At 37.0% G+C, this 12,891-nt stretch overlaps 1 protein-coding gene and 1 non-coding gene across 2 annotated transcripts in view; both read left to right on the top strand.

Annotated features, from left to right (window-relative positions):
* Positions 1-12,891, top strand: part of prkcea (protein kinase C, epsilon a) — a 55,129-nt gene that overhangs the window by 24,333 nt on the left and 17,905 nt on the right. The window contains exons 3-10 of the mRNA XM_027163129.2: positions 4,193-4,358; positions 6,073-6,107; positions 6,310-6,398; positions 6,508-6,637; positions 7,643-7,785; positions 9,060-9,159; positions 9,505-9,713; positions 10,260-10,433. Of these exons, the coding sequence (XP_027018930.1) occupies positions 4,193-4,358; positions 6,073-6,107; positions 6,310-6,398; positions 6,508-6,637; positions 7,643-7,785; positions 9,060-9,159; positions 9,505-9,713; positions 10,260-10,433 (1,046 nt within the window). The remainder of the gene's footprint in view (positions 1-4,192; positions 4,359-6,072; positions 6,108-6,309; positions 6,399-6,507; positions 6,638-7,642; positions 7,786-9,059; positions 9,160-9,504; positions 9,714-10,259; positions 10,434-12,891) is intronic.
* LOC113653514 lies at positions 453-609 on the top strand. The gene has a single exon (XR_003443114.1). It is a non-coding gene; the product is annotated as a U1 spliceosomal RNA (small nuclear RNA).

The following is a 12,891-nucleotide window of genomic DNA, read 5'->3' as shown; positions in this document are numbered from 1 at the left end:
TTTACAGTAGATATTGTCACAAAAGCAGATTTACAGAAATCTGGATGCAAATTAGATCCTAGTTAGAAAGCAAAAGACCAAGAACAAACCATGGAACTCATATTAACTAATTTCTAGAGAATATAAATCATTACAAAATAAATAAATCATTGTTGAAGACTAAACTATTGTGAATAAAATCCGGGGATGATCACAGGAAAGTTTTGATGATTACAGCAGCAGTTTTTAGGTACAAATCAACAGTGTCCAGATAAGACTTTCCACAGAAGCATGAGTGAGATGTTAATTGTTTTTGGGCAGTGCACATTGTTAGGGTCTCCATGTGAGACCATCTACAGTACAACAGCAGAAGGTGAGTTGAAAGTGAAGAAAGCTCACAGCAGAAGTAGAGCATTAGAATAAACTCTATTTAGTTCTTTATTAATGTTATGAAGACTTGCTTATATCTGCTCATACTTACCTGGCAAGGGCAATACCATGGTCAAGGAGGTTGTTTGCCCATAGCGAGGCTCAGCCATTGAACTCAGGCTGTGCTGATCTTTGTGAATTCCTTCAAATGCGTGAATCTCTCCTCGTGATAGTGGGGGGCTGCGTTCATGCTCTCCTCTTTTTTGTTTTTATGGACAGTGGTAGCTCAAGTGGTAATGACTCTGGGTTGATGACCGGGTTTCAAGCTCAGCACTGCCAATTTGCCACTGTTGGTCCCCTGAGCAAGGCTCTCTTAACCCTCTCTGCTCCAGGGATGCTGTATCGAGGCTGACCCTATGCTCTGTCCCCAACTTCCAAAGTTGTTATATGTGAAGTAAGGATTTCACTCTAGTGTAATCAATATGTGACAGGTTAAAGCTTCTATACCTATGTAGCTTAACACCCACTATGACCTACTGTGATCTATGAACATAATATCACTATATAAAAGAATTTGTTCCTGCTCAAAATACACAATCACATGGCTCCAGTCTGAACGCATTAATATTGAACAAGTATATGGGGATTTGTGAATGGATTTTTAGGGTGAGACAGTCTTCCATTATGTGTTTGCTACTTTGACCTTGTAGATTCAGTGTAAACCTAATGACCTCTTCACACAAAACTTGTATTGATTGATATACCCCCGACATACCCCTGAACACAGTGTTTAGTAGTGAGATGTGTGTTTGGCCAGAACCAGCCAGCTTAATCCAGTATGCCACTGTGCCATGATTTTTTGCTTTTTCCTAACATAATTTCACTCATATTTTTAATAATGTGTTAGCATCTATGCTCTGAACTATGAATCAGTTTCAGTTTGATAAATTGCAGCTGTAGTGTAATTGATTGACCTCAAGCTATAATATGGCTGTGTATTGTGTTTCCAGCAGATGTGTGATTTTTCTCACTCTCTTTCTCTCTGATTAATACTGTTTTTATTGATGTGTGGCTGAACCATGGCTGGCTTGGAGTGTGCTTGTGTTGCCTGTTTATGGTTTGTCTGGGGCTGAAGTGGTGTTGGCGTTGAATTGTTGTCCTCTGGCTGTCTGGCAGTGGGCGAACATGGCCCTCTGTTCCACTCGGACTGCCCTCTCATCAGCTCAACCTCCTGCACTATTCATCCTCCACTCCATGCTGATAGAGAGAAGGACAAGGGAGAGAATTTAAAGAGAGAAGAGTGAGACTTAAAAACTTCAAACCGAGGGGTGAGGATGAGGAGGTATGATTTATTGTCATGGACAAGAGGAGACGGTCTGATAGTACGTAGGCGTGTTTGCTTCACAAATGTTTGACTAATTACTAAGTTGGCAACAGAACATGTGGATCGTGTATTCTGTCTTTAAAAAACCCGTAAGAAGGTGTAAGTTATAATTCTGATCATGTTTGCCAGTTATGAGTTGAGACAATATAATGAGTAATATTGTGTTGGTTGTAGAGAAACTGCACTGTTTTGAGGTTGCACTATATTTTCAATATTCACTGCCAGAATTTTGAGCATTGTTAAAGTATGGAGTAGGCACTTGGAATATCATTGCTTATTTGAAAAATATGGTTCACTGCTATTGGTTACATTGTGCTTTATTGGAATGCCTGTTTTCCATCTTGGGCAACGACCCTTATATTGTTCTTTAGGCAAAGATTCATCACTTTTGGTAATTCACTTTAAGTGGACCAGTTTATTTAGACAACTTTTTAGTTTTCCACTTGCTGAATGCTGTCATGCTTTCATTTATGTACAAGTGTTACATGCATGTGCGTGATTACCCGAGACTTAATTCATGGTAAAACATTGAGTGTTTGGGGGGTTGCAGGCTTCATTTTCACCATACAGTCATGTATGAACATCTGGAGGAACATCTGGAGGTCAAAACATATATAGCACAGAAGCATTCATCTTAACAATCACAGATACTATCACTCCTACAAACACACACACACACACCCACACACACCCACACACACACTGTATTAGTCAAACATTTCTTGCATATTTTAGTACAAAATAGGAAAGATCCAAGTGGTAGAAAACTAAAATTATCTTACAAATCAACTGGAATGCATAAGTATGTATACATTTTTAGGATCCTATTCATTCTAAGCACTTGTTTGGCTTAACTCTACTATGTGTATTTGCGTTTGTTAAAGCATGGTTTGTTTTCCTGCACTCTGTTACAGTCTGCTCTCTAATCAGATAAGGCATTATATAAGCATGTCTATCCTGTTAAGGAGTCCTCTCCTCCCTAGCAGCAAACCTTGCTGCAAAATATCCAATAACGCATATGCAAATATTAAACACATTCCAACAGATCACTGATATGAAACTGACAAAGAGGCAACATATGACTTAATAGTGAATATGTCTGTATAAGTAGGTAAAGCAACACAGAATACAGTATGGTACTCCATTTGTAAAAATGGAGAATTGTTTATCCACAGCTTACACTATAACGCCTACACAAACAGATAGAATTTGTATATAATTTTATTCAGAGCTGAACAACCAGTAGCCAGAAAACAGGCAAAACATCAAATCTAAACATGACTATGGCCTGAGACAATTCTCTCCGATCACGAATGTTGCTAACAAGAAACTATATAAACTCTAACATTTATTAATGATAGCACCTTGTAACAGTTACAGCCGTTGTCAGATCACTGCTAAACAAAACAAAAATGATTAATATTAGACTAATCCACATACAGGATAACAAACAATCAGATTTTTTCTACTTAATACACACTGGACTTTAATCAGGTCTAATTTTAATGTGAGTCAGCCATGGACTGAAGAGTTTCTAAACATAAACAGAACAAGATGCAACACTAGTTCATTGATTAAAGTGAAACTTGTTTGTTATTTCCTGCAAACTCTGCACCAAATGGATTTAATGTGTTGTCCAAATGTGAACACCCCCCCCACCCCCACCACCACACACACACTTACACACAAACACACAAACACACACATTTAGAGAAGTCACCCTAGTCAATGCTATTCTCCATGCATTGTGATGTCCCTCAGGCTCTGTGATTTGACCTGTGTTAAGGCACATGGCTGAGCAGAACACATGTTTGGTCAGGTGCTCTCAGGCCTCAGGTCTCTCTCTCTAACTCTCTCTCTCTCTCTCTCTCTCTCTCTCTCTCTCTCTCTTTCTATTACACACACAGTGTAGAACCTTCAGGAGAGCAATTAAGTGAAGGAATGAAAGATGCATTTGTTCTGATCTTCTGCTGCCTGAGGTGACCTCAGACAGTGGGCTTGAGTAACTCCATTTTAAAGTGGAATAATTCTGCACAGGCTGAGTGGGTGTGTTTCCCCTGTGCAGCTTACAGCTGGAGATGTTTCACTCTGTGTGTGAGAGAGTGTGTATGAGTATGAGTGGTCAGATGTAAGAGTCAGTCTGGTGTGGAAATTTACCCAGACACTGTACTTGTGACGATTCTTAGAATTTAAAGGTGCTTTAAAGTTATAGTCAGTCATTTTTCTTATATATTTCTTATATAGATAATATAGTTAATAGACAGCTACAGATACCTGATAATATCTTTGACAAATATTACAAAACATGCTCAGTTCTCATTTAAACATCACTGACTGGATATTCATAGCTCTTTAAGTCCAATATGAAGTATTCTGTAAGTTCTGTGTTACAGTAAATTAGACGTGTCATTGTTTTAATCCTTGGGTATTTTATCCTTTGTGTCACTATGTATCTGACAGCTGCTACATCTGGGGAAAATGAAGAGCGAGTGTTCCGTGAGCGCATGCGACCCCGTAAACGTCAGGGGGCAGTGCGCAGACGTGTCCATCAAGTGAACGGACACAAATTTATGGCCACTTACCTGAGACAGCCCACCTACTGCTCCCACTGTCGTGACTTCATCTGGTAAGATTTCTTTCTGTCTCTCTCTGTCTCTCTCGCTCTCCTTTTCTCTCTCAGAGTGCATTTACATCTACATTAATTTTTTTTTTTGCAATTATCTGTTCATCTGAACTGGTCATGTTTACCTGTTTACATTATTAGAAGTCGGTTGAGTCAACTGGCATGAAATACATTAATCCACCCCCTCCCTAAAAAATGTAAAATTAAAAATTTTAATTTCTTTGTAACAATAAAACAATTTTCTGCTAAAATCAATGTGATTATTATTAGTTTACCCGTGTTGACCAGAGTTTTTCTGTTATTGGATTACTGAAGTGTGCTGCAAGCAAGTTGATTAAATTATTGCCCAAATCTTATTTTTGGCCAGATTTATCACATTACTTTGAGCATATAAATGTCCGAGACAAAGTGATAAAGGGTGATGGAATCCGTGTATACTGTATATTACTATATATTGTTTGTTATGAGAGTAAAATGTCAGTCATTAGGGCTTTTCCCACTGTGCTTAACCCTTAGTTGTCATTGTATTAAACTTTGAGTTTAACCCCAGGTTAAACCCTGCTCTAAAGCACTTTTGCAGCGTTGTGGTGCCAGACGTGTACACCAAACAGACCCCAATCAAAACTTGAACAACATGTGCCTCATATCAGATAATAACCTTAACAACACTTAACAAAAACAATTTGGTACGTAGGGTCACAACAAATCACTGAACATCGCTGAATTACGTGCCCTTGTGAGGGGGGAAAAACCTGGAACTGAATAATTAGTAGAAGTATCAGTATAATATCAGTAAAAAGCCTGGACTACACAGCAAACTTTAAAAAAAGGCTGAAAGATGTAGAAAGCTGTGAAAGGTAATAATAACTGCTGGGGTGCAGAATGGCAGACATGTCCTTTTTTCACTGATGCAAAATTGATTTTTGCATGACTGAAAAAAAAGAGCTTATTTAAAGTGGTTGTGTGCAGGATTTATCCAATCATGACTGCTGACATTGCAAATATGCAAACGTTAACCCAGGGTTGAGGAATGTATTGAGTGAAACATGAGATTATGAATACTTAGGGTTAATTGTTAACCCCGTGTAAATTATGAGCAGTGTGAAATGTGAAAACAGCTATCCCAGGGTTCTGTTTAAGCCAGGGTTTAGAATGATCCAGGGCTAACTATCTATCTATTAAATGTGAAAAGCCATATTGTGTGCTTCTGAAGAGGCTTCTAAAAATGCTTAATAAACATTTAAATAATAAATAAACATTTATCCTGTACTGCATTTACCTTTTATAATGTATGTAAATGTAAAGCGTATTATATATAGCCTAATACGATATAGAGATCTTCTTTAAGCAAGTCCCTTTTGGGACACAATAAGATGCGCTGATGGAGTGAACAGACAGCTGTGGGTATTTTTACTCCTCTGCACTTTCGTTCTTTTTTTGGTCTCAAGGCCGTACAGTTAGTCAATTTGCATAACGGTGTGCCTGTGTGACACCAAACAACAGCATGTCTGTGTGTCACAACACAACGTTGTCTTTTTTCGCCATCACTAAGCATGGTTTGATTTTTTTAATAGCAAACGGTGTCCTCTGCTGCTCAAAACAGGCTGTACACTTTAATGACTGTGATTCTGTGTTGTGGAAAATTCAGACATGTATACGTGTTGACAGAGCGTGATATCGGATTCGTCTAACATGTGTTTTCTGTGTCCATTTGCAGGGGTGTATTAGGAAAACAGGGATACCAGTGTCAAGGTTGGGACCTTTCACATTTACATGTGTGCTTAGCTTTCTTTACACTTTATGCTTGAGCTCTTTTTTCTTTTGGAGAAAGACAAGATGTACCAGTATCCAGTATCCATATAATTAATATTCTTGTACCGGAGCACAAACCTTCACTTTTTTTTATTTTATTTTGAAAGTGTTTTTTATGTTAACCTTGTATTTTTTTTTTCAGTATGTACCTGTGTAGTCCATAAAAGATGCCACGAGCTCATCATCACAAAGTGTCCTGGGCTAAAGAAGCAGGATGACACTCCAGAGGAGGTCAATCATTACTACATTTTATAAATGTTTACAATTCAATACATAAGATAGTTGTTTTTTTACAGAATAAATGAACAGAGAGAGTAATGGATGTCATTTCTGTGCGCAGGTTGGCTCTCAGCGCTTCAGTGTAAACATGCCTCACAAGTTCAGTATTCACAATTATAAAGTACCGACCTTCTGCGATCACTGTGGGTCTTTACTCTGGGGGCTGATGCGGCAAGGGCTGCAGTGCAAAGGTAAGTCATAAGGTTATTAAGGGGGTTGTTATGCCTTCTGTTGTTTTTCTGGCAATTAATAATGCAAGAAAATCATGGAGGACTTTCACCTTTATCCAAACCCACACTGCACTGAAACTATGTCTTCAGATCTGAGTAGCTCTGTGCTGTCTGAAGGCAGAGCCTATTTTAGGGCTGGAATTTAAAAGATTTAAATATGAATAAATTTCACAAACCACTATTTTAATGATGTTTCAATATTTTAACTGTTTTTGAAAAAAGCACACATCATGTCATTGATTATGTGTGCATATGGTCAGCTCTGAAATATGCTGGTCTGGGATGAATATAGTTGAGAGCCTTTCCTTGATCAAATGAAGAAGTTCCCCTTCTTTACATATCTAGTGTGAGACCTAGTTTTTTATTCTCTCACACTTGAAACTGTATGAATGTAAATCACAAAGCCGTTAGATATTTCTGTCTGTAGCTTATTAAGAGCTGTGTGTCTCTGATATGAAAACCGTTCCTGATTGTAGGCACTTGGGTAATGAGTGCAGTAACTGGTTGGAGTTTTATGCATATTATGTATTCACATTAAACATGAGGAACATACAGTATACAGTATATATATTTAGCACATATTCACTAGGAGTAAAAAGTTACTACATTAGTAAAAAAATGTTTTACTTTATGTATGTACAATATATTGTGCAAGTACAAATATACATATAATGGATAAATCTAACCTGACTCAGCTCATATGAGGTCCTTCCCTTCAGCCTTCATGTATACAAACGTTATTTGAGTAATAATGCCCCCTGGCGGGGGATCTTTAGCCTGTTAAACCTAATATCAATCATTAGGTTGTAGTTAGATAAAGTGACCAATCAGTGAGTAAACTACAAGCCTTGAATTGCTTGAGGTGAATTAAAACATTAATGTTGAAGATTCACAACCACTGAGAGGCTCTAGAGAGATTTTCGTCTGAAGATTTCTTCCTGGTGTTTCTTTCTGTCTGTGTTTCAGTTTGCAAAATGAATGTTCACCGGCGTTGTGAGACTAATGTAGCTCCTAACTGTGGGGTGGATGCGAGAGGGATCGCAAAGGTTTTGTCCGATCTTGGAGTGACACCAGACAAGATATCTAACAGCACCCAGCGCAGGAAAAAGGTAAATATAACTAAAGGTGTAAAAGCATGATTAATACAGTATATGATTAATACATGATTAATACATGATTAATATACCATCCTCACTGAGCACTTTATTAGGAACACTATACAAATACAGAATTGGGACACCATTTGCTCTAAAAACAGCATCCGTTGTTAAAAAGTTCCTCAGATTCTGGTCCATGTTGACATGTTTGTATCACAGCTCTGCAGATTTAGCAGGTCAGGTGGACTTTCATGCTGTACATCTCGTGTTCTAGCACGTCTCAAAGGCGTTCAAATGTACTCAGATCCTGTGAGTGTGAAGGCTGCTGAAGAACAGCAAACTTATTGTCATGTCTAAGAAACCAGTTTGAAGTGACGTTTGTTTTGTGACATGGTTCGTTATCATGCTGAGAGAATACATTAGATTATCTCCATGAAGGGATACACATGGTCTGCAACACTACAATACTCAAATAGTCTGCGACATTCAAGCGATGGTTTATTGGTATTAACAGGCCCAAAGTGTGATGACTAAACATTCCCCACATGACTAAAAATTACACCACCTCTGCCAGCATGGACTGTTCACACAAAGCAGGTTGGGTTTATGGATGCTTGCTGCTGTTGCCAAAATCTGACCCTACCATCTGTGTTCCTGAACAGAAATTGAGATTCAATGTGTGTTCTTTTGCTTCAAGGCTCTATATGTTGTGTTTTCTGAGATGCTCTTCTGCTCACCACAGTTGTACTGAGTGTTTATTCATTCTATTCTCATAAACAAGGTGTTGTCTGCAGAACTAAAACATACTGGGTGTTTCTTCTTTATTTCACCATTCTAAGAAACTCTAGAAACTGTTGTGTGAGAAAATGTTAGGAGATTAGAAGTAATAGAAATATTTATTCAGACTGTCTGGCACCAACATTCATGCCACAATCAAAAACACTGAGATCACATTTTTTCCCTTTATTTGGATGCTTGACATGAACATTATCCAAACCTGCTGGCCTGGAACCGGAATGATTTTATGCATGGCAAAGTCACACAATTGGCTGATTAGATGACTATGAATCAGTAGGCATGTCTTATGTTATAATAAAGTTCTCAGTGAATGGGCAGCATACACAGTTCTTAAATAAACATGAGTCTAATTCTATTTCTGAGTGATAACATGTGATGGTGAAAATGAATACAATGAAGATGAGTGGTAAAAGATTATAGACAGACAGCAATGACACTTAAATTCACCAGAAGAATTGAGGAATGTGATTTTTCTGTTCTGTATGCAGTTGACTCCAGGGCAGGATGCCCAGCCATCCACCTCAGAGCCAACCTCCTCAGAAGAACTGGATCGCTGCAAATCAGCTCCGACATCACCTTGTGAACAGGGTAAAGAACAGCATATTAACGCACTGAGTGCAGTGGTTGTTGACCTTGTTGATGTTCAAACAAATTGTTGAACTTACTTATTTTTACAATTGGAATTGATATTCCCCCAACACCATACCAATTAAATGTGAATGTCTGCTTTTAATTTTTTTTTCCCTTTTTTTTTTTTGCCATTTTATAACTTATCATAAAAATTTCATGAAAGTTTATGAAATTATTCTTATCATGAAAATGCTTCATAATTTTTTTTTTTTTAAAAACATTTGTATGGAAACAAAAAAAAAACATTTCTCTGACATTATTCATGCATACAGCATTGAACAGTTTCCTTTCATCCTGTCTCAGAACTGGCAGAGCTAGAAAGCATCCGTAAGGCTTTGTCATTCGGTCAAGAGCACAAGTCTTCCTCGTCCTCTTCTTCCATGGCCACTGTGCTCCAGGGCACAGAGAATGAGGGCCATGAGAATGGAGATGTGAAGAGTGTTCAGTCAAAGAGGATGAGCCTTGATCACTTTTCCTTTATCAAAGTGCTGGGCAAAGGCAGCTTTGGGAAGGTGAGGAAAAGAAAAGTAATGTTTTGTCTTTGTGTACTGTGGAATCTAGTGCAAAAGGAAATGTAGATAGTTGGTTTTTATTCTAATATTGTGTGACAGATTTATGATTACATGAGTGCAAGATATGCAAGATAATATTGTTATTATATAACACACTATTGGAAAGGGATTTGATGCTGAGTATACACGGGAGTGTAAAATTAATATTCAGATCATATTGTTACAAAAAAGACAATAATTTGCATAACAAATTGCTTAATATTGATCTAAGTCTCCTTATTGTAAGACTCTAAAATCCATTATGTAGTAAATATTATATTTTCTTTACAGTGCAGAGATCAGTACAGAATTCTAGATGCAGCTAAAATACAACCTCATTTGTATTCTTATTATGAAAAAGGATTATTATGGAGCCTTATTACAGTTGCTGATTTAAACAGGGTATGTTTTAGAATGAATGCAAAAAATAATAATAATAATAAGGGTGTAAGTAGGAGTGTGTAAAATGGTTATAAGGCCATAAATTTCTATCATCTTTCCTTTCAGGTGATGTTAGCTGAACTGAGAGGAACAGATGAGGTGTATGCTGTGAAGGTGTTGAAGAAAGATGTCATCCTGCAGGACGACGATGTCGACTGCACCCTGACTGAGAAACGCATCCTCGCTCTGGCCAGAAAACACCCCTACCTGACCCAGCTTTTCTGCTGCTTCCAGACCAAGGTAAACACTAGTAATCCCACATCCAGCTGATTTAACTAGAACATGGCCATGACACATTTAAAGTCAGACCACTCACATTGTACCAGGTAACAAAGTTCTCTTCAGGTTCTGGCAAATATCAATAATATTTAGTAGAATAATATTTATAAAGGAGTATCTGTGGGCACAAAAAAATATTAATGAATGTCCATACATCCTACCAGACAGGTAAGTGAGGACTTGTCTGCACTTAACTGTGAATATTCTGTGGTTTTTAAATGAATCTAAACTGGGGTTTAAAAATTACTCTTAAACCTTTTGCATAAAAAATAGATGTCATCTTCAAGAGAGACATTTCATATCTTTAGCATTGATTTTGTTTATGGATAATATTATGAACTGCACTTACAGAGAACAGTAACTGAAGCTTTGGTCAGATTCACCTTTAAGGCACACCTTTAAGTCTGGAATTATTTGATTAATTTGACATCTCAAAAACATCCCACAAACATATTACTATTGCAAGACCATATCTCATTACAAATTTAGGTGGCCCAAGTGTTATGTAATAAACTGTTATACAGATATATTGGTAAAAATTATTAACCTATCTGACTGTAGAAAGCACATTATTCATAAGAACACTGTCCAGTGTTTATAACAATTTATAATCACACCTTTCAGTGTCACACAAATGAGGAATTTCTTCCTTTTCTATTTAAGAGAGTGTTTCCTTGACACAGTCACCTCAGTCACCTCAATCACCTTAGACTTTAATATATACATTTAATATAAATACAACACATTTAAATAGGTCTAACATTAAATTTGAACTTTTGTCCAAACTTGGACATTTCGTACTATATTTCTTATGTTCTGTAAAGCTACTTTGAGACAATGTCCATTGTTAAAAGTGCTATACAAGTAAATGGAATTAACCTGATAAGTACAACTAGTACTTTAGAAATGTGGCTTAAATTGATCATTGTGTTGAAAATATTATTATTTCAAATAATATTGACTGGATCAGTGAGCTCAGGTGTATTTCACAATGGACACACTTGCCCTCATATGCACAGGTTCATTTACTTCCAGAAAAAGTGAGTACTCAGGTAAACCAGAGTACGAGTTTGAGAATTAAAGCGCAGTTCCAGTGCAGCTGAATGTTACCAGAAGAGGGCGATGTAGACTCAGGAGGAAGGAAAGGAGACATGTTCCTGGCATTATTTGTCAGCAGGCTTTACAGTCAGTGGTATAGAGTGATGCTAGAGTTTCGAAGGAAATGGCAGATTGCACTCACTGATAAAATCCGGCAAAAAAAGGTAAAAAAGAAAGATTTATTTTCTGAGTGATCATTAAGTTGATGTTATATAATGATGATACACAATTTGTGTAAATGTTAAATTAAATAATAGTTAACTATACCAATCCTTTCATCTTGAGGAAAGCAGAGAGGCAGTTCATGAAGCAACATGTGTTAGAGTACAAGAATAGCAAAGAAGACCTAGAAAGATTCAAAGAGTCCTGAAGAAATTGGAGAGAGGAAAGGAGGAAAATAAAAAGATAAAGCGATCAAGGTTGCACTCTAGATGAACCTCAGACTCTGTGCTTAATCAGTACTGGAATCGCAGCTACACTCTTATCAGTCATAATTACAGCGCAGCAATGTAAATAATGTTACATAGTGGGTTCTTAGAAGGCCTGTTAGGACCACAGAGAGACATGTTGGTGCAGAGAGAAAAAGCACCAAAGCAGGAGGGGATTACAGGAGATGAGAAGGGAAGTAGAGGAATGGCAGTTGAGATGATGTGTACAGTTGCAGTGAATTGTTAATGGCATTATGGAGTTTAAGATGCTCACATGATAACTTGGTGTTAAGGAAAAGGATCAGTGTTAAGCAAGTTTAAGAACACACACACAAACACAAACACACACACAACATTACATGTAATACATTTTAAGATAAACTAGGGAACTACAGTGATGCTAAAAATATCATTTGCTCGTACTGTAATAATCAGACTAATCATTTATAATCAATTATATTTAACAATATTATATTATATTGCAAATTGTGTAAAGTATAGAACATATATTACATTATTTATATATATATATATATATATACATATATATAAAGAGAGAGAGAGAGAGTTGTTTAGTGTATGCTTAGAGTTTATATATTATATACATACATTGAATATCCAAAGTTCTACCACAATTTACTACACTTCACACAATGTACAATATAATATTATATATTGTATTATATATAGGGTTTTCTGCACATCTGAATGGTGAGGAAGATGCGCCAGAGATGTTCAACACCCAAACCTTTCTTTCTATTGTGTATTTTTTTTCTCTCTCTATCTGTCTCTGACATTGTGCTACAGTTATAAGCATGTGTAAAACCGTAGGTAAAGCCGTAGACATGCAGAAGGAGATGGATTGTTTCTATATTGTTAGAGCTTGAGTGTAG

This window comes from Tachysurus fulvidraco, chromosome 8 (assembly GCF_022655615.1).
Source record: "Tachysurus fulvidraco isolate hzauxx_2018 chromosome 8, HZAU_PFXX_2.0, whole genome shotgun sequence".
NCBI lineage: Eukaryota > Metazoa > Chordata > Actinopteri > Siluriformes > Bagridae > Tachysurus > Tachysurus fulvidraco.
This window is presented reverse-complemented; position numbering and strand designations above follow the sequence as displayed.